Source organism: Barbus barbus, assembly GCF_936440315.1.
Source record: "Barbus barbus genome assembly, chromosome: 2".
Lineage (NCBI taxonomy): Eukaryota > Metazoa > Chordata > Actinopteri > Cypriniformes > Cyprinidae > Barbus > Barbus barbus.
The window spans coordinates 30,455,548-30,475,294 of NC_136730.1; the positions used below are offsets into that span (position 1 = coordinate 30,455,548).

At 38.0% G+C, this 19,747-nt stretch overlaps 2 protein-coding genes across 4 annotated transcripts in view; one reads left to right on the plus strand and one right to left on the minus strand.

Moving 5' to 3' along the window:
• The window catches only part of serinc4 (serine incorporator 4), a 27,164-nt gene extending 22,209 nt beyond the window's left edge, over positions 1 to 4,955 (plus strand). Inside the window, exons 8-12 of one of the 2 annotated variants that reach the window (XM_079374725.1) lie at positions 2,555 to 2,681; positions 2,759 to 2,831; positions 3,204 to 3,243; positions 3,348 to 3,495; positions 3,698 to 4,910. In XM_079374725.1, coding sequence (XP_079230851.1) covers positions 2,555 to 2,681; positions 2,759 to 2,831; positions 3,204 to 3,243; positions 3,348 to 3,495; positions 3,698 to 3,908 — 599 coding nt within the window. In that variant the 3' untranslated portion in view covers positions 3,909 to 4,910. Of the gene's footprint in view, positions 1 to 2,554; positions 2,682 to 2,758; positions 2,832 to 3,203; positions 3,244 to 3,347; positions 3,496 to 3,697 lie in introns of both variants that reach the window. The other variant, XM_079374724.1, reaches the window with a different exon arrangement.
• On the minus strand, positions 4,259 to 19,051 carry adamtsl5 (ADAMTS like 5). Of its 2 annotated transcripts, XM_079374704.1 has the most exons (15): positions 18,937 to 19,038; positions 18,246 to 18,464; positions 17,925 to 18,161; positions 16,070 to 16,142; positions 13,364 to 13,515; positions 12,300 to 12,360; positions 11,462 to 11,567; positions 11,224 to 11,351; positions 9,035 to 9,158; positions 7,388 to 7,471; positions 6,934 to 7,097; positions 6,622 to 6,835; positions 6,254 to 6,361; positions 5,494 to 5,565; positions 4,265 to 5,393 (listed from the first exon to the last, which is right to left on the minus strand). In XM_079374704.1, exons 3-15 carry the CDS (start codon positions 17,942 to 17,944, stop codon positions 5,035 to 5,037), a joined length of 1,665 nt encoding a protein of 554 aa, XP_079230830.1. In that variant the 5' UTR covers positions 17,945 to 18,161; positions 18,246 to 18,464; positions 18,937 to 19,038; the 3' UTR covers positions 4,265 to 5,034. The 2 variants fall into 2 exon arrangements, with proteins under 2 accessions (XP_079230829.1, XP_079230830.1); XM_079374703.1 differs by having other exon boundaries at positions 4,259 to 5,393; positions 17,925 to 18,464; positions 18,937 to 19,051.
• Positions 19,052 to 19,747: the final 696 nt, after the last annotated feature.

The window sequence follows — 19,747 nt, forward strand, 5'->3', positions numbered from 1 at the left end:
GTTTTTTCCCTAAAATAAGATGATTTGTTTTTCTGGTTGTTGAAAGTTGTCTGATTTAAGGAGTGATGAAAATAGATCCCGCTTTTAAAACTTTTGACTAATATGTCAATAAAATGTATCAACAATATTTAAATAGCCTATAACATTTTAGAATTATTGCAATACATACAATTTTCTGAATGAGCTGTGATTAATTCAAAGGAGCATGCATGGTGATATAGGTGAATGATAACTAATAAATTAAAGCATGGCATACCTTTAATTATGAAAGGATGTTTTGGGCAAGTTATTTAGGTGGTAGAAGAAACATCTATCAGGTCAGCATAAACTTTATGGAAAAAGGAACATTTTGTAAATGCTTGAATCAATAAACCTGCTGTTAAGGACAATGATAGACTGATGCGAACACCTGACCAATCACTGTACGCAGATTTACATACAACACACCTCCAGAGCTAGACTGAGATGCTTTTACCTTAATTTTTAACTAAAGAAACAACAGTCTCTCAACAAATAAATCCTGTCTTTGTAAAATAGGCTATGTATATTAATTTTTTTAATTAAATTTTTTCCGTCTCACCATAAATGCAAAGTATTTAGTCGTCATTATCTCACAGAGTGGGGAAAAGCTCACGAGCAGTGCATTCGTCACTCGACCAATCACGTCTGGAAGGTCTGAGACAAGAACCAGTCGGATATAAAGCTAAATAGAAATACAAAAGCACATAGCAAAAACACTAAAACCTGAATTAAAATGAAAAAATCAAATATGAAATATAAAAAACAATTCTTCAATTAAACAAATCACAACATTGTTGATGCGTCAAGTAACACTTTCACGAGTTCTCACTTACATATATTTAGCACAAGTTACGTAATGCGTATTTGGCGAGTATAGTAATACGTAGTTGGCGTGCTGTCCTGGGTAAGGGCTCCGAGGAGTCCGAGCTCGAGAATGGCCCGAACCTAGAGCATCCCCCATGGTGTGGTGAGAACTTAGTGATATTGGTGGAGAAGGGGTGGTGGAGGAATGCTGACAGACCGTCAAATAAGTGGAGGTATGTCAGCTGTATTTATTGACTTGATTGATTTATTGACTTGATTGCGTGCCACTTGTGTTTAATTAGGCGAAGTATCTGACGTGCTTCTCTCGAACTTTGTTAATAAAACATAATTTAATGACATTTGGATCATTAAACACTTAACACTGATAGTTCTGGAAGAAACTAATCGTGGATCCAGCATGTGTGAGCCTGTATCTAGCTGTCAACATAAAGCCAAGTAACTAACCATCCAGTCACAGTAATGATGACAGGCATTTGTAGAGTGATTGGTGACCTTTTTGAATACTTTCTGCTCTTTATGAAACACTAAAATGCTTTCTAGAGCGCAATGCAGATCACAGATTGATCTGATGTTTGAAGGTCACAGTGCAGCCTCCATGCAGTGGTGCGTGCAAACTTCGACCGGAGTAACAGAATAGATTTATCCCTCAGCAAAATTAATCAAACTGCCTGTAATCACACAGCCATTAACAAAAACTCATCAGTGGAGTCCACAAAACCCTTCCTGGTTTGTCATCCCACCCTACATCATTTCATCCATTAGGGGTGAATTTCTGAGAAAACTGTGGCACGCTGCAAAGGTGATGAATGGTGCATGCTTAACATATGACAGAGATGAATGAGATTTCCAGAAAGAAGAGCTTTGGTTTTCTATGAGCTAAGAGGTCATAGAAAAGCTCTCAAGCATGTAACACAGAAGTAGCTGAGGGTGTTTGACGTGGGTATTTGAAATACAGATGTTACACTGAAGCTCAGAGGAGAAGAATTACAGCCGTTGCTGTAAAAGGATTGCAGAATAATTCTTACATTTGGCAGGTTTGGGATTTAGTATGATTTACATAACGTCAGATGAAGAGCTTTTGGCTTGAAAAATCACATATGTGGTGAGATTAATATGGCAGTACTGTTGCTTCTGGAAACGGTGTACTGACTTCTTGCCCTTTTTTCATTTGGTGAATGACGCTGTGTGTGTATATGTGTGTTTGTTGTGTGCTGTCTTGTTCCCTAACTATCAGCGGCTCTGTAGCCTTTGTTTGCTGCATGACTTCATAAAAAGGACTGAAGTGCACCCTGAGGCATGCTGGGAGTTTAATCCCATCTCAGAGGAATTCTCCCAGACACATAACACACAGTATCCACAGACCTCTAAAGCATCTGTAAACCCAGCAACAATGGGCTCAGGAATTCTTAAAAGGAGCGTGTAAATGTGACACTAAATGTAATTAGTAATTTTCAATTAGCTGTTTTCTGAGCATTTCAGCATAAGAAAGAAAATTATACAGGTTTGGAACGACATGAGGGTGAGTAAATGATGACAAAATGTTTTTTTCAGGGTGAACTATTCCTTAGTTTAATGCAATAGGAACTTGCTGAGCATGATTCTGAAACCCTGAATCATGAGTTTGTGGAAAACAAATCCGGAAACTTGATCCATACAAGGGCAAAATAAATGCGTGATGAATAACACCAGGTTTTGTGTGTTCTTTCAGTGGAGTATCAGGGGGTCAACATGACGGTGTGCTACCCCAAAGTCAGCAGGGATGAGATTCAAAATGAAGGCAATGCAGTGGCCATTATTGGAGCTGCAATCATGTACTGCTGTGTTCTCTTTGCATGGTGAGTAAAAAAAAAGTACTGAATTATTCGTAATTGGGATATTAATAGAAAGGCTAACTGACGATTTTCTCTCTCAGCAATGAGGCTTCATACCTAGCTGAGGTCTTTGGACCTTTCTGGATGATAAAAGTTTACCGCTATGAGTTCCAGGTATGTGACTTTCTCAGATTAGTGACTTGAGTTCTTTAACTCTAGAAGGGATAGTTAACCCCCCCCCAAAAAATGAAATTCAGTCATTCCAAACATGTATGACTTTCATTTTTCTGCAGAACACTAAAGAATGCTGCTAACCAAATAGTTTCAGTTTTCCCTTTGACTTCAACTGTATTCTTTGTCCATAATGGGAGGCAATGGTAACGGAAACTGTTTGGCTACCAACATTCTTCAAAATATCTTCTTTTGTGTTAGAATTTTCGTCTTTTTTTTAAAGTAAACTATTAAAATTACAGAAATGTTGTACTTGAATATATTGTCTTTGAAATAATGTCTCTGACAGTGTCTCTTACTCTCTGTCCTGAACAGAAAGCCTCCTGTTGCTTCTGCTACCCAGAGGCTGAAGATGGTGAGAAGAATATCACAAATTCCAATATTCATAGATTTCACAAATATATGAATGTCATTAAACAAAATAGTGTATGAGACAGAATGCTGCTTCTGTCCCATCAGAGGAAGAGTTTGTCATTGACGAGAACAAAGGCTGTCAGAAAGTCATCCACAATGAGACCCAGCGCGTCGCCTACAGCTACTTTTTCTTCCATTTTGTTTTCTTTCTGGCTTCCCTCTACGTGATGATGACCCTCACTAATTGGTTCAGGTCAGTTGTTAAAGAAGTCGTCTGAGCTGTTGTGGAGATCAGAGTAGAAATATTGAGCTGAATATTTTCTCTTTTATTTTGATAACATCTCTAAAAGAAGAGACATCTCTTTTTTTCAGATTTAGCTATAATCTGGAGAATTTTTCAGCATTTTTTTTGCCAAACAAATCACAATTTGATAATACTGTTCTGTCTCCCCCAGTTATGAGACTGCTGTGCTGGAGACCACCTTCACCCATGGGAGTTACTCCACATTCTGGGTCAAGCTGTCCTCCTGCTGGGCGTGTGTGGTTCTGTATCTATGGCTTCTCCTGGGTCCCCTGTGCCACTGCCAGTCTGATCACAAACGACCTCGCCGCGCCCGCATCAAGAGACGGGCCGCCTCCCACCGCCACGTTAGCGTCAGCGTGTGAATTACAGACTGTTCAACAGCGTCAAAGACCGTGGGGATGGGTGCCGGTTACTGGGGATTTCCACCGCAAAGGAAATGGGTCACGGCAGATCTCTGAACACTGAAGAGCAGACTTCAATTAACATTGATCCTCCTGATAATCCTGTTAGGATTAAAATCACCAGCACTATGAATGCAATTCAACATGGGAACAGAAAATGTTAACCATGTTTAAGACTGTACAAGCATACCTTTAGGGGACGTGCTACAACTGCCAAAAGGAATATGACATTAACATTTTCTGGACAAGCTGGATGTCTGTATGTTTAGTGGTTTTTTTCTAAAATGCAGAATAATTTTTTTTTATTTTTTGGCTTACAGCTTAGATATATGGAAACTACCTGAAATAGGCTTTTTCCGAAATAGGTTTTAATTTAAGCTTTTGTTAAATTTATGCATATTATGTTGGATAAATTATGTGAGCAATGCTTTATTTCAGTGATCTGTGGCTTATGCATGTGTGTGTGTGTGTGTATATATATATATATATTTTTTTTCCCCTCTGAGGACTTGCCCCACCCACTCTCTAAACCAATCAAAAGGCCACAGGGAGAAAAAGCTGTTATCTAGAGTATAATGACTTTAATAGCCCAGCGACAGCCAGCATATTTAGCCCTAATTGCATGTTTATGTTAGAAAGTTTGATGTCACTGTCATAAAAGATAAGTTATTTTTGTAAATATATTTTTAACAAAACACATTCTAGAGTTTTATAAACTTATAAATTCTTATAAATACATTATATAAAAACAACATCAAAATGCACATGATAACGATATACATGCTGTCAAGTGATTTTATGCCATTAACAAACACGTGGTGCTAGAAAAGGCATCATAAATTCTGTGTACATTATTTACTTTGGTGTATAAGTTTTAAAAGGTGACTGTCCACCTAAAGTGCTTCATTTAGTGGCTCTCTTTGCTTTGGTTTGCCTCGTGCCCCCACGGACATAATTCATCCCGACAAAGTGTCCATTGTCCTTATTGAGGAATACAAAATGCTTTAGTAACATCATCATTGATTTCAATTCAGCGTCAGAGCGGGGTTTCTGTCTGCACCTTGTTTTTTGGCATAAGAGTTGAACTTCAGAATAAGTGTGCAGTGAAAGTGTGATCGTCCATGTGTTCATGAGTCCTGCTGCCTCTGTTACCGCAGAGCTCATCTAGGGGGCGCAGCAGGCTGTCCTCACGTGCTCGATAAGGCTGAGCATAGCTGTCCTCCTCCAACAGGATGCGATTGAGAGTGTGTTCATAATTAATATGCCTTCGCAGCATCAGCACGTACTGATGCCCCTCCTCCAGAAAGGGACAGTCACATTTGTTGGGCGCCCACAGGAACTCCCGGTGCTCCAGACGATAACGGTTGCGGTATGTGTGGATGATTTGGACATCATAGCGGGTCTCCTCACCATGATAGACTTTTTCCAGCACTTTTGCTCGAAATACTGTCACAGCAGACAAATGCATTGTCATCATCCAATACACTATGTATATTACACCACTTCTATTATGTTGGCGTTGAAGAGACATACTGATTGAACTCACCAAAATCTTTTTGGCAATACTGTCTCTGGCGCTCACCTTTCCCTCGAACCCGGCGACATTTCCCACAGTGGCCTACAAAAGGATGTCATGCCATTAAAAAAGCCTAGACTTTGTCATCCGTGCAAAACAACAATTAACAGCGGGAATGAACACGTTAAACGATGATTTGCAAAGAATGGAAAGTCTACACTGAAATTAAAAAAAAAATAACATTGCCATTTTTGCAGTACTGGTAGAGCCAAGTATCAGGTCTGTTTGGTACCCACTGATAGATTCCTGCTTTCAAACACTCCTGTGCAAATGGTATTTGAGTGAAAAGCTTCAGAGGTTTCTATTTGCATCGTGTCCTCTGAGAATTGTAGCCAATCAAAGTCATCTGCACATCAATGCAAATGGCCAATCAGAGGCATTCAGGATAGACAGAATCTGCAGAATACCGTTCAAAATGCTGGCATTTTGTTTAGCACAATTTGTTTTGTTCTATACGTGAATGAATCTCTTCATAAACACAATGTAAATAAGAGATTATTTGAGCAATATAAACATCTTCATTGATTATAATAGGGGTTTTCACTAGGGTGCAGAACTCTGGTATCTGAAGTGATTGACAGCTTCAGTAATGATAAAAGGAGCACTATTTTCCCGCTTTCTGTTTTCATGCTGCTAAGTACACGTTGCGAAGTTTTAGAAATAATAACTATTTAAATGCAAGATCCAGAATTGCGGTGTAATACACTAATGGCAATGATAAAATGCTGACCTCTACGATGTATTTCAGGCAGTCGGTTCCTGCGGTTTTCATCTCTTTCTAAACGTGGGACTGGCTGCTGTTGATAGGGGGGTTGAAGAGGCCAGTGAGCAGCAGGACCTGAGGGCATGACCTCGTAAATCAGTTGTATTTACAAAAGACTCCTAACATTAAGCTTTAAGCGACTGGGGCATTTCTGCCAAATATTTACCATCACACATACTTCAAACATACTAAACAGTAAATCTATACTTATCTTAATCCACAATCTTGTCATTGCACAGATAAGATACTTCTAAATCCCATATTACAACTAATGTAATTTAAACAAAAGCTTAATAGATGTTTATTCCTAAATACCAAGAATGAAAGGTTTTTACCCCAGAAATGAGGTTTTGTGTTTTGTGGCTGTGTTGTCGTAGTAGTGGTTGTGGTTGTAGTAGTGGTAGTCGTAGTGGTTGGAAGTTCAAAGGGCAAGTGGTTTGATGTTTGGTGAGGCTGCCGAAGTTGACGTCTCCCATGATACAGGGCGTAGCGGTCTGGAGGCAGCCAGTACTCATATTCAATCCCAGAGTTCTTATCAGTGGACAAGACCTACAATCAGACCAGAACAAATGAACACAGTTGTACTGGCTACTAGGGTCTAAGAATTATGTTTTTTTATTATTATTTTGTGTCAATTTAAAGCTAACCATGATGTGCAGGTCCTCCTTAGTAGGTCCTGGAACTTCAAAACTCTCCCAGGTATCAGCAGAGCGCCGGTACAGAAGTTTGGTTCCTGCCACATTGTACTCCCCTGGAACATTGATCTTCCAGTTCCCATTGATCACAAACTGAGAGCGCCCATTCTGGAGTGCTTTGAAAAAAATGTACAAGAAGTGATTTTTAATAAAAACATTACACTGCCACAACACAGCATAATTGTAATGCTCTTATACAGAAATCGGACAAACTGCATAAAGGTACAACGTTGCTGCAAGAATACAGTGAAAAACCATTCTCCAATATGTCATATTAGTGTGCTAATAAAGACAAAATAAATGCTTTTTTGTAGTCTTCTACAATTCTGTCTCACACTGTGCACCTTGCCACTTTTGCTCTGAGAACCACATGTTGGAGAGATCTCACACAAGGCTGTGCTCTAACCTAGATAGTTTCTGCTGTTATCAGTCACTCTGATGTGTGTGGCTCCGGCCGGGATCATAGTGACCTCACTGTACCCAAACAGTCCTGCAGGGAAACAGATGAGAGAGTAATGCATCTCAGCCCAATTGAAAAAAGAAAACACAGTTATTTCCAACAGGTGCATAGTCCTGCTCGGAACTGTATGTTTCCATGATGTGTCTTGCTGCAGCTGCAACATGGATTGGTCTGGCTGCAAGGCACTGAACCGCAGAATTACGACCCAGGCTGCTCTTTTCTCTTCTCCTTTGACTCTTGACCCTTTTTACAGAGCTCTGTGCTGGCAGCCTCCAATCTGTTATCCTACTCTCAGAAATCCAGATGCAAGGGAGTGGGAAACCAAGTATTTTTTTGGGTGGCAAAACAATGGCAGTATTATCGCTGTGTTTTCCCCAATGTAAATGCTCTGTGTTTTCAGTTGGCCAGCATGAAGGAAGATTTTAAAAGAGGTTCTGTTTCATGCAGAGAAGTTCAAAGCTAGAGGTGTCTGTGTTCTAAGTGCACAGATATGTGTGAGGGCGAGAGAAACCATGAGGTAAAGAAGAAAAAGAGAGAGACACAGTCACCCAGAAACCACTTACACCACAGTTTAAAAGTTAGATTTTTTTCTTTTAAAGAAAAGAATTGACCAAAAGTGACAAAGAAGACTTGCTACTTTGCTACAAAAACTTTTTTTTTTTCAAATAAATGCTGTTCTTTTGAAATTTCTATTCATTAAAGAATCCAGAAAACATGTCCACAAATTTTCACAACAATGAACATCCAGCTTTGTCATAAGAGGAATACATTACATTTGCAAATATATGTACAGTGGGGAAAAACATTATTTGATCCGCTGCTGATTTTGTACATTTGCCCACTGACAAAGAAATAATCAGTCTATATTTTTAATGGTAGGTTTATTTGAACAGCATTTAAAAAAAAAGGTATAAATTGATTTGCATTATAATGAGTCAAATAAGTATTTGATCCCCTATCAGTCAGCAAGATTTCTGGCTCCCAGGTGTCTTTTATACAGGTAAAGAGCTGAGATTAGGAGCACTCTCTTAAAGGGATTGCTCCTAATCTCAGTTTGTTACCTGTATAAAAGGCACCTGTCCACAGAAGCAATCAATCAATCAGATTCCAAACTCTCCACCATGACCAAGACCAAAGAGCTGTCCAAGGATGTCAGGGACAAGATTATAGACCTACACAAGGCTGGAATGGGCTACAAGATTGTCGCCAAGCAGCTTCATTTCTTTGTCAGAGGGCAAATGTACAAAATAAGCAGGGGATCAAATAATTTTTTTCCCCACTGTATGTATATATATGTATATTAGAAATAATATTTCAACTTCAAACTTTTGAACAGTAGTGTAGGTTAAGGATTTCATGGCTAAATGCCAAATTTTACAGTTGTGCTGCCTGAATGACAAGATTCATAGAAGGATTCATTCAAACAAGATTTATACAGTTACCATTTATTCACATTTCTTACATTACATGTAAATAAAAGTATTGATTTCAAAGTTATGTTATAGAAATCAGAACATATTTGCTTAATTCTGAGCTTATTTTTCTGTTCTGCTGTTTAAAGTCAGCGTGAGTGTAGTTAGATTCATTGCTGACCGTTGTTCTGCCCGTTGCTTTGATAAACACTTCTGTGATGAAGGCAGGTTGAGTTGTGGCCTCCACACACCATGCAGGCGTCCTCCTGCTGCTCAGATCCAAAGATCAAGTCACATCCTGGCTTCTGCACACACACACACACACACAGACACACACATACAAACCTTGTGATTAGAAGCCAAAATATCAAGCACCGTCACATTCTGTTTTAACAGTACAAGCTGATCCCGTAGCGCTCCTGATGAAAACTGGAGCAGCTTATGGCCCACAGAATCTTGGAGACCTTCCAAGAAATAAATTTAGACGCTACTAAAGAGTGAAGCATCCAAGATTAAAGACCCTCAAAATAAATGCATTATCTACTACCCTAAAAATAATTTTGTCATTGTAAGAGCAGCAACAATTAGTTTTCATCCATTCATCTCAGCATCCTATTTTCTGGCATTTGTACTGGATTTTATGAGTTTTCAGTGTTTCAGCTTCATTTCTTTAATCATATGTGTATTCAGAATGGTGTAAAGAAAATGTAACATTGTAAATTGCACCTTCTGCTTTAAGTCTACCTCAGTTCCCAGCATGCACTGAAGTATGCATAATGCAGATTTCACATGCATTTTTTGTTGTTGTTAAAGAAATGAATACTTCTATCTAGCAAGGATGCATTAAATTGATTAAAAGTGGCAGTAAAGACATTTATTATGTTACAAAACATTTCTATTTCAAATAAATGCTGTTCTTTTGTACTTTCTACTCATCAAAGAAACCTGCAAAAATGTATCATGGTTTCCACAAAAATAATAAGAAGCACGACTCTTTTTAACATTGATAATAGTAAGAAATCATATGTTTTAACGTCCACTATATAATTGTTACTCTGCACCATCCTGAAAGGTCTCTGTGTGTTTGTGTGTGCTTAGGTCCACAGGTCCAAACAGAGGCAGGTGAAAACAGACGGGCAGCAGAATGACACAGATCTCTCTCTGAGCCACCATACACAAACAAGAGTGGGATCACGAGGCCCGGGCAGGGATCAAGACCATTCAGGCAGAAGTTTGGCTTAAGCTCCAGAGTGCAGGGGAGACATCAGGGGAGGCTGCAGAGGTAGAAGGGAGGTGTGCAGGAGTGCACTGTCCTCAGCAATTTCTGCAGGATATAATTAAGCCCTTGTTTGTCTTTAGACCTCCTGTGCACTCCATTTCAAGCAGGTGCAACCCTCCTCCTAATACATGACCTCCCAGCCTTATCTCTTTCTTCGGCTTTCTTTGCCTTTCCTTTCTTAATCTCGGTAGTTTGTGAAATAATGATTCTCAATGGCACATTCCCATGGTTCGGGGGGCCTCACAGAGGGGCAACCACACACACATAAGGTGTGCTTCACACATATGGATTCAATCTGCCACATGGTGCTAATGATTGGGCCCCATTATGCATGTGCTTCTCCTTTCCAGTCCTCATGTGATAGAAACCAAATTCACACCAGCATAACTTCAGGAAGGGGCTTATGGTCCATTCAGTCATCTTTACATGCACATATATGTGTAGGTGTTTGTAATATGTACCTTGTAATACTTTCATTTGTCCTAACAAAAATACCTGTGGTGAAAATAATGGTACAGATGTATCAGATGGTAATACTATGATATACCATGGTACTGAATACCATATACATATGGTAGTGGCAAGTAACAATACATGTACAAATGACTATTATATTACCATGACACATGAAACAATATAGTAATAATACAAATATATAACATTTTGATGGCATGATAAGTTTAGACAGAATAAGAGGGTGAAATAGACAAATGTACTGAAAAAAAAGTTTCATCAGGTAACCTAAAATGTTACACAGGTTTCATCGGAATAACCCTGAATGCATTTCAAACATTTTCTATTTAGCAATTTATTTAAAACATTTATTTAAAAAAAAAATTTAATTTTCTATTTTGTTAGTCAATTTAAAAATAATGATTTATTAATAAATTTTTGTCTTTTATTTAAAACATTGGAAATATTTCTATTAATTTGTCCATTTAAAAATCGATTAAATTGTTAGTCCTAACAAAAGTCATTTTTAAGTGTCAGGTAGATATAGGTCTTTCAAATAAGTTTTTTTTTGGGACGGTGCACAGTACTTTGTGGTTGTCAGCTGTTATGAAGCCGTGTCTTAAGAACCATCTACTCACCAGACACTTTCCATTCACACAAACTGTTCCCTGATCTGATTGGCATGGTGTGCCATCAAGAACCCGCCCAAAGTTGTAGTAGAAGTTGTGTCCAATTGCCAGGCAGCTGAGCTCACATGGGTCAGATCCTGAAAGTAGTAGAAATCAGGTTTCAGTCGGTATAAGCACCTAGCAGAAGGAGAAATCCACACAGTAACACAACACATGCTTCAAAAGAGAAGACTCATGCTTCACTGACCTCCATGAAAGGTACTCCAACGGTAACTGCTGCCAGCGACCAGGGGTCTGTCATTGAAAGCTTTACACTGCAGTTCTCTGAAGTCCATTGAGTCCGCAGGACACTCCTGATGTTACAGACACAAAGCTCAGGAGAGAAAACACACATCTAGAGCTGCTAAAGTCCTGATTCATTAACACTCACTAGAACAGCCCCGGAGGACTCAGGATAAGCACAACACATATGCTGACACAATGACCTAATTTTAACATCTGTCCTGGATGATGGGTTCACAGGTGTAAGCGAGTTTCAAAACATTTCATGATCATTCAAACCATATTCAGAGTTAGTCAGAAACACACTAAAGACAACAGTGAAGGGTAGCTTACTCATCTGGTAATCATCCATGTACTAAAACAGGGGTTTTACTTGAAAAGCATTCTTTTTGATTCTGCAAAATTTGGAAAGTCCATACTTATACAAGCACAAGACTTCAGGGAATTTCTGTTTGCCTGACATGAATATACAGTGACTCAGAACATGAGAACCATGCACAAACAACGTAAAATTAATCCAGGGGTTTGACTAAAATAACTTTTTAAAATCAACAATTTATTCAAAACGCCACATTTGCAGTAGGAGTAAAATCAAATAAAAGTATATTTTAGGGATGGTCGTATGTGGTATATGGTATATACCAACACACTCATTTATTAAGTGATGTATAAAAAAGTGAAGTTATGAAATTGAGGACCAGCCATTTAAAATTTGACAAGTCTGAGGCCAGATGACCTTATGGTCAAATGTGAATGAAATTCTATGTAGACATCCTGTTCAAACTGTAAAGAATATACTACACCTTTGTGTTACAAATCTTGTATTGCCTGGTGTCTCCCGGGCACGGCCCTCCTACCAGATTTCTATAGACAGAAACAGTAATCAAGCATGATCAAGTAAAACGCCATAAGGCTGTTCACACAGGATGTGTTCTTGTATTTGTTTACGGTGAGAATAAATGTGCAAAAAAATAACCTTTATGGCTACAACAGCTTGTCACTGCACCTTATCTGCCCTTAAAGGGTGCATATAAGTACCTTTAGTAGCAATATGTAGTTTTAAGATACAACTATGAATTTTAAGCAATAAATAAGATACAAAGATTGGGGTAAGATGGCCCCCCTATACCCAGGGCAAGAATCCTCCCCTATAGGTAAATTTTTACAGAATGTGAATGAATGAATGAATGATGCATTTATATAGCGCTTTATTGTGTATTGCTGTACACCCAAAGCGCTTTTACAATCATGTGGGGGGGGGGTCTCTCCTCAACCACCACCAGTGTGCAGCATCCACTTGGATGATGCGACGGCAGCCACAGCACAACGGCGCCAGTGCGCTCACCACACACCAGCTACAGGTGGAAAGGAGAGAGAGTCATAGAGCCAATCAAGTGTATTGGGATTATTAGGAAGCCATGATAGACAAAGGCCAGTAGAGGGAATTTGGAATTTGGATTTTTTATACATTTTACAGAATGTATAAATTACTTTTGATATAATTTGATATAAATTATATTTGACATTATTATTAATATTTATCAATTTTAAAGTGTTATCACTGTCTGAAATGCACATAATAACCCACATGCACATAATGCACTCCTGAATAATAACCCTATTAATTACTAATAATTAATTTGGAGTAATTCAATTTTTTCTCTCTACAAATCTAAAAACATGTCCACAAATCAATAAACAAACGACACAAAAACTCTGATATTCAACATAAAACACAAAACACAATTTCCAGAGAAATCTGAGCTCACAAATGTTCTGACTAAATCTTACACATGTTATTATTCAGATGAAATCATCTGACAGCAGAGAAGATGGTGTTATGGGCTACACAAATGCAGTGCTTTACCTGGTGATGCAGGTGCGTGTACGGACAGAGCCCCCCCCGCCACAGGAGCGTGAACATACGGACCAACCACCCCACGAGGCCCACTCATTCATGAAATGTATTTGGCTATGCATCTGTGGTCCCTCACCTCGCAGTTCTACTCGTCTGAATGACTGCAAATGTATAAACAAAGAAGTGAATTAAAGGTTGCAGAATAACAACAATGAGAGACAGCAGAGGTGATAGAGCTGAAAAACTAAGTTGTGCTAGCTAAAATGGTTTTTGCAAGCTCAAAGAAAAACAGTATGTAAAATATATGAAGTAAAATATATTTGTACAGTAAGTCATTTGATGTATGTTAAGCACTAAACTAAAGGAATTCTGTACTTACAGTCTAAACGATTGCATACTAGTGTTCAAGACACATGATATGAGAGGCCACCAAAACATTTCCTGCTCATCGGCTATGCTAGACTGCACTTGACATTTGTGGAAGTGTTTGAGTGTTCCCCAGGTGCTCGACTGAGGACGCCACATCAGCTCTATTACACACAGCCTCCATAACACAAGCGGTATTCCTATCAGACCACCACTAATCGTCTTCAAGTATAACATTACTCTGTCATTCTTAGATCCGCTTCTGGCTTTGATCTGAGACAAACAGGCAGTAGCAGCCTGTGAAGAGTGAGGAGCTTCCATGGGTTGCCTTAGGCCTAACATCTCCTCAAGGTGTATGTATTCTTGTAAATGTAATGTAGGTGTGAAGAGTATGTTTTTCAGCTTCTATCATGTTAAACAACTTCATACAGTGCAGCTGTTTGTCTTCCTAAAATAATATTCATCCACAGTATCACGTAAATCTAATTTGAGCAACTCATAGAGTCACATGAGGCGTGTAAACACGTCGCAACAAAATTAAAAGATTTCAGCATACAAACAGAGCACTGAACTTGCATTCCAAAGTTTGACCCCTAAAGGGATGTTTTACTGGCACATATACGACTGCTTTTTGGTGTAGAGTTTTGTACCGGTTCCTAAGATTAACCCTTTCAGTGGAAATATTACAGAAAAATTAGGTCTAATAAGGTTATCATAGCAGGTAGAAATAGAATGTGTGTCAGAATCTCCTGAACTTATTCAGCCTAGAGACTTGTGGTGAATAGAGGTTTGGTAATGAGTGAGGATGTCTAGCTGTGAGGGTTAAAACAACAGATGACTGCACTCACACAGACACAATAGTGCTTTATGACCGGCGTCCATCATCTTAAATACCAGAATGACCTGGAACTGCCCTCATTACCATAGCAAAGACTCAAATTAGAGTTGATGACAGTCTGCCATGGGGCCCGTGGGCAAGGCGGATTAATGAACTCGACCTTTAACCTTTAGAACACCAGCTTCCACCCAAAGGCAAGATTTTAAAAAGGACATGTTGTTCTTGGAAAGAGTTTTTGGAAATTCATAATTCTGAAATGAACTTGTTGGCCTCCTGTCTATAGGTCTTGTTTATGTTGTTTTAAAGGAGATGTAAAAGTCATTCCAGTGGAATGAAAGTGATAATGACTGGTGGACAAGACCTAGCTTGGATCTTGGGAGGGAAAATGACTGGGTGAGGTCCAGAAGGTACCAAAGGCAGAGTAGTACATGCAAGCTTCCCCTATAGCTATCAGTGAAACTTAAAGGGATATATCACCCAAAAATGAAAATTCTGCCATCATTTACTCACCCTCAGGTTGTTCCAAACCCATAAGACTTTTGTTCATCTTCAGAAAATAAATTAAGATATTTTAATCAAAGCTGAAAGATTTCTGTCCCTCCACTGAAGAATTAATTCCACCAAAACTTTGATGCTTTGGTGGGCATTGTAGTAATCAATTATGAATCAAATAATCCAAGTCTTTTGAAGAGACACAATCACTTTATATGATCAACATATGTAATTTAGGTTTTATTCATGTTTAAATATTGATCAATACGCATACACTCTTAAAAATAAAGCATCCAGTTGGGGTTTTTCACAGCAATGCCATAGAAAAACCATGGTTCCTCAAAGATCCTTTCAGAGAACAATTCTTAAAAGAACCATTTTTTAGTGTGAAGGTCATTTAAAAAATCCAAAGAAGCTTTTTCCACACCAAAGAACCTTTGGAGTAATGGAACGGTTCCATGGATTTTGAAAGTTCTTTATTGAACCATTGATGCCAGTATACTGTAGAACCTTTATTTTTAAGAGTGTAAAACTTCATCAAAACTTTCATCAAAAACTTCTTAATTTGTGTATCAAAGTTGAACAAAAATCATAGATGTTTGGAATGAAATGAGGGTGAGTAAACAATGACAGAATTATTATTTTTTTATTTTAAGGTGAACAACCCTCTTAAAGGTTAAAGAGAGGGCATAAGCCAAATGTCATGTTCTTCTTAACTTATCACTTCTGCGTTGTGTATAAACAGCAATTCCAAAACAATACAGGGTGGGAACCCAGTCTCTGAATCCCTAGGTGATTCTGCCTGGGTTGCTCTGATTAAGCTCTGCTCTTGGCGATCAAAAGGAAAGACAACACTCTAGTTAAAGTGAGCAAAACCCTGGCAGTGTGCCTTGCCAATCTGAGCATACCCAACTGACTGTTCAAGCTTGTCCTTAAAAATTCAGTTTAACTACCTGACAGGAAGTTACTGTTGCAAACAGTCTATAAACTAAAGGATAATGGAATAGGGACCATCTTACAGGCAGAGAGCACAGGCAACCTGGAGACAACAGCAGTGTTATAAGGGTGAGGGCCTGGCACAGAGACAGCTTCCTGGAGACAGAGAAAATAAATCATGCAAGTCAATCACAAAGTCTTACAAACCACCCTATTTAACTTTAAAATGGAGCCCGGACTTCAGGGCTCATTGTATATGTGTTGTCGCTTTACATCAAAGACTCTTGATTATGTGTCCTATACATTGAGAAATCACCACCACTGAGAAAACATGTTTACATGCATTTTTAGAGTATGAGTCTGACTCCCACCAGTGAGGTCAGAATACTAAGGGACCACACAACGACTGACTCATCAAAGGAGCAGATTCTCAGAAACTCTTTACAGCCTTGCTAAAGCCCAACCATCTTCTTTTATACTGTTGCAATATCTATGAATTTGACATTTGAGAAGTTTAACGGGGAAAACTCATGTAAACACTCTACGATATTCTTTTCTCCATCATAGATTTGTATACAAACATTAATCCTCTTCCTAATCGTCTCTGGAAATGTGCTTATGGGCTAAGAGGCTTATTTTAATAGCAACCCAGAGTGGACACTGGTCAGTTACAAACAATACACTCCCATGAACTGATTCAGAAGAGTAATATGATGAAATACATCTTCTTTTGATTACACGTGTATCTCTAATCATTGTCAATAAACAGGATCAAAAGAGATACAGACAGTAAGTAATGCATAATAATTACAGCACAACTTGCACTCAGCAGTTTAGCATAATAAAGCTTAGTTTGTCAAGGTCAAGGTCAAGAGGTTTACAGTTAAAAGGCAATAATGATGTTCATTTTGATGCTTTTGACTGCTATAGCCTTCAGGTAAGAACATAAACTTGTGCCTCTCATGACAATGTGATAAAAAACAAAAAAAAAAACAATATGACTTTAACATTAATAATGGTTTAAATTCTAAATATATATGTTTTTACAGTTAAAGCTACATGAAATAAACCTTAAATGGGTCTGCAACCATTAGGTTTCTGGCAGACGAACCACAAAGTGCTAAATCTGAACTTAACTGGAGTCTTACATTTGTTTATGGGTCATGCTGAAGCTCCTCAAGTTTATGTGAACAGTAAACTGTTCTCCACTTAAAGATTAGATTAAACAGCTGTTTCCTGGATGTGGGACCAGTTTAAGAAAAATGTTCACTCATAGCCAAGAATTCTAGTAACACTACCACAACAATAATAATAATAATAATACATCAAGCCACCGACCATACAGAAACTCACATATTATCAACATTTTGATTGAAGATGTTGCAGATATACAATCACCAGTAGTACTGAAAAGCTATGATAATAGAAAATATTGAAAAGTTCAAAAGCAATCAATATAGTGAGTTTCCAGAGAAGCTGATAATAAAAATTTGGAACAAATAATAAAAATGGCAAAGTATTCGTGACTGAAATGAAATTTGGCTTTGTATCATTCAACTGCAGCAAATAAAGCATATGGCTCAATAACAAATAAGGATGTCTGAGTTGCTAAAATAAAAAAATACAAATATTTGATATATATAGTTCATGTTTTCCTGTCACATGACAAAAAATGGCTTCCGGTGTTTTGGTGCTTTTTAACTGAATTTAAAAGATATGCATCAAATAATAATAGCCTAATCATTTTAATTTAGAGATGAAAACATGTTAGTCATAGAAGAGGTGAATTTTTACTGTATTTTTTAATCATTACATCATAGCCTTAACTAAAGAGAGAACTTGAGTCTAGGTTGTTTTCTTTGTCATCTTCCCTTCAGCAATTCAATAAAATCATCAACGTGTTTCCACACACAGAAGAGGAAATGCATGAACACATACCTGTTGTTTGACTTCTGCATTTTAAGTCTTCGTCAGGTGTCACAAAATAACTTCTTGAGATCTGAAACTGGACTCATCTGATAAAGTAAAGACCACGAGATGTGTGATCCCAATGGTTTTTATCCTCCAAAAAGTCGGGAAACCTAATTGCATCCATGTTTCACAAGTGTTTCCTCTGCTGAAGTTTTCTCGCACGCAGAGCCCAAAGTGGATAACCTGAATGAGTCCTGCATAATCCTGAATAAAAATTAATCACTGAAAATAAATATAGGCTACTTCACATCCTCTCCGCTTATCTGCATTATTTAAAGTCCTCCTCACTTTTTCAAGGTGCTGTTTCTTAGGGCAAACGGAATCACTTTCAGTGTCATATCAGTGTCCAGCGTCCGATCTCACAAGGAGAAGCCCTCAGATCTTCTGTCTTACCTGAGCCTCTCAGTCTCAAACAACATCCGTTTTCCTTGAGAGAAAATAACTGTTCTTTGGTCAGGACACTTGGTCCTCCTGTAGATTTCACATTCAGTTTCAGATTCGCATCATCTGAGAAGAAATATAATATTGCGTTTGTCCTAATTGTATCGTTATGCGTCATTGCATTCAAAAACTCAACAGCATCCATTTTTTATATTAATAATAAAAACATTTCTATATATTAGCATAATATATTATCGTTAAGTTAAATCACGTTTAATTGCTGTCTTTTGTTCAGTCAAATCAAAGTGACAGCGCAGTGACAAATTATTGGATATTTCTAAACACTTTGAGTTTAATTACTGCTAAATAAAATCAAGTTGAAACTCTGATGAGAAATTACAGAAATGATTGTGGCAAGTTAAAAAGATTTTTAAAAAAAAGAATAAGAAAAATGGAAAACATCGTAATTAAATATTTTTACAGTAACCTACACATTTCGTTATAAGCTATTGAGCATCCTCTGTGAGAGTAAAAGTCATTTCCGATGACCAACAAAATAAATAAACGCAGCACGCATATTAAAGTAGCAGTGAGTTACCTGTCAAAAGCAGCGTCTGTGTGCAAATAAACTAAGCCTGAGTTTGTACTGATGTGAATGAGAGCCGCAGCATTGCGTGCCGCCGCGTTCACCTGAAGCTCAGCCCAGTGTGTGTGCCTACATTCCGATGAAAAACTAGTAAACACGCCCCTAAACAGAGTAGCTGTAGTTCGTGCATGTACTAAATTGTCCATGTATTGTGAGCCTTAAGTCACAGAAAGTTGAAAAAAGTTGAAAGATGTGCATGCCATCAGAGCATGAATTAGAAAACCACTTCCAGAGGGATGAACTTTTTAAATGGATTTTCTATAGGTAGCCTAATTTTCAAGGCTCAATCTGTTGAGGCTCGTCTTGTGGAAGTCAGACTGTCTTTTTGGCACTGCTGGCAGAGTTAGGCTTTTACAACAGAATATGTTTAGGTGTTATTGTTATGATATGTAACTCTATAAGTGAAACAACAGGATATTTTATCAATATACTGTCCGTTAATAATGGAAGGAAAGTGCTCTGTTGCTTCTGTTTGTCAAGGTTTGTTTCTCTATTACGTCAAAACTAATTGTAAGATAAACTGAGTAGTTACACACATTTAGTTTGAACTGTTGTTTGAAACATTCCTCATGTAGTGGATGACAAAAGGCAGATATGATACAAATTATCGGAAAATACTGAAATGTGACTAAAATTAAAAATTCAGTCCTTGGATGGGATTCTGTTATTAGGAGGCTTAATGGTTCCAGTCATCAGATCATTCTTGTGAAATATCAGTTAATTCGTCACTGTTTTCTAGTCAATGAAGATGTTTAGAAATATC

Bases quoted from the DNA above. Each gene is read 5' to 3' on its own strand.
- adamtsl5 (XM_079374703.1), bottom strand. From the start codon at position 17,944: ATGCAGAAGTCAAACAACAG. The intron at 7,472-9,034 runs GTCAGCAATGAA...GTTTCCCTGCAG, and splicing joins AAGCAACGGGCAGAACAACG to GACTGTTTGGGTACAGTGAG. The intron at 5,566-6,253 runs GTCAGCATTTTA...ATCCTTTTGTAG, and splicing joins GCCTGAAATACATCGTAGAG to GCCACTGTGGGAAATGTCGC.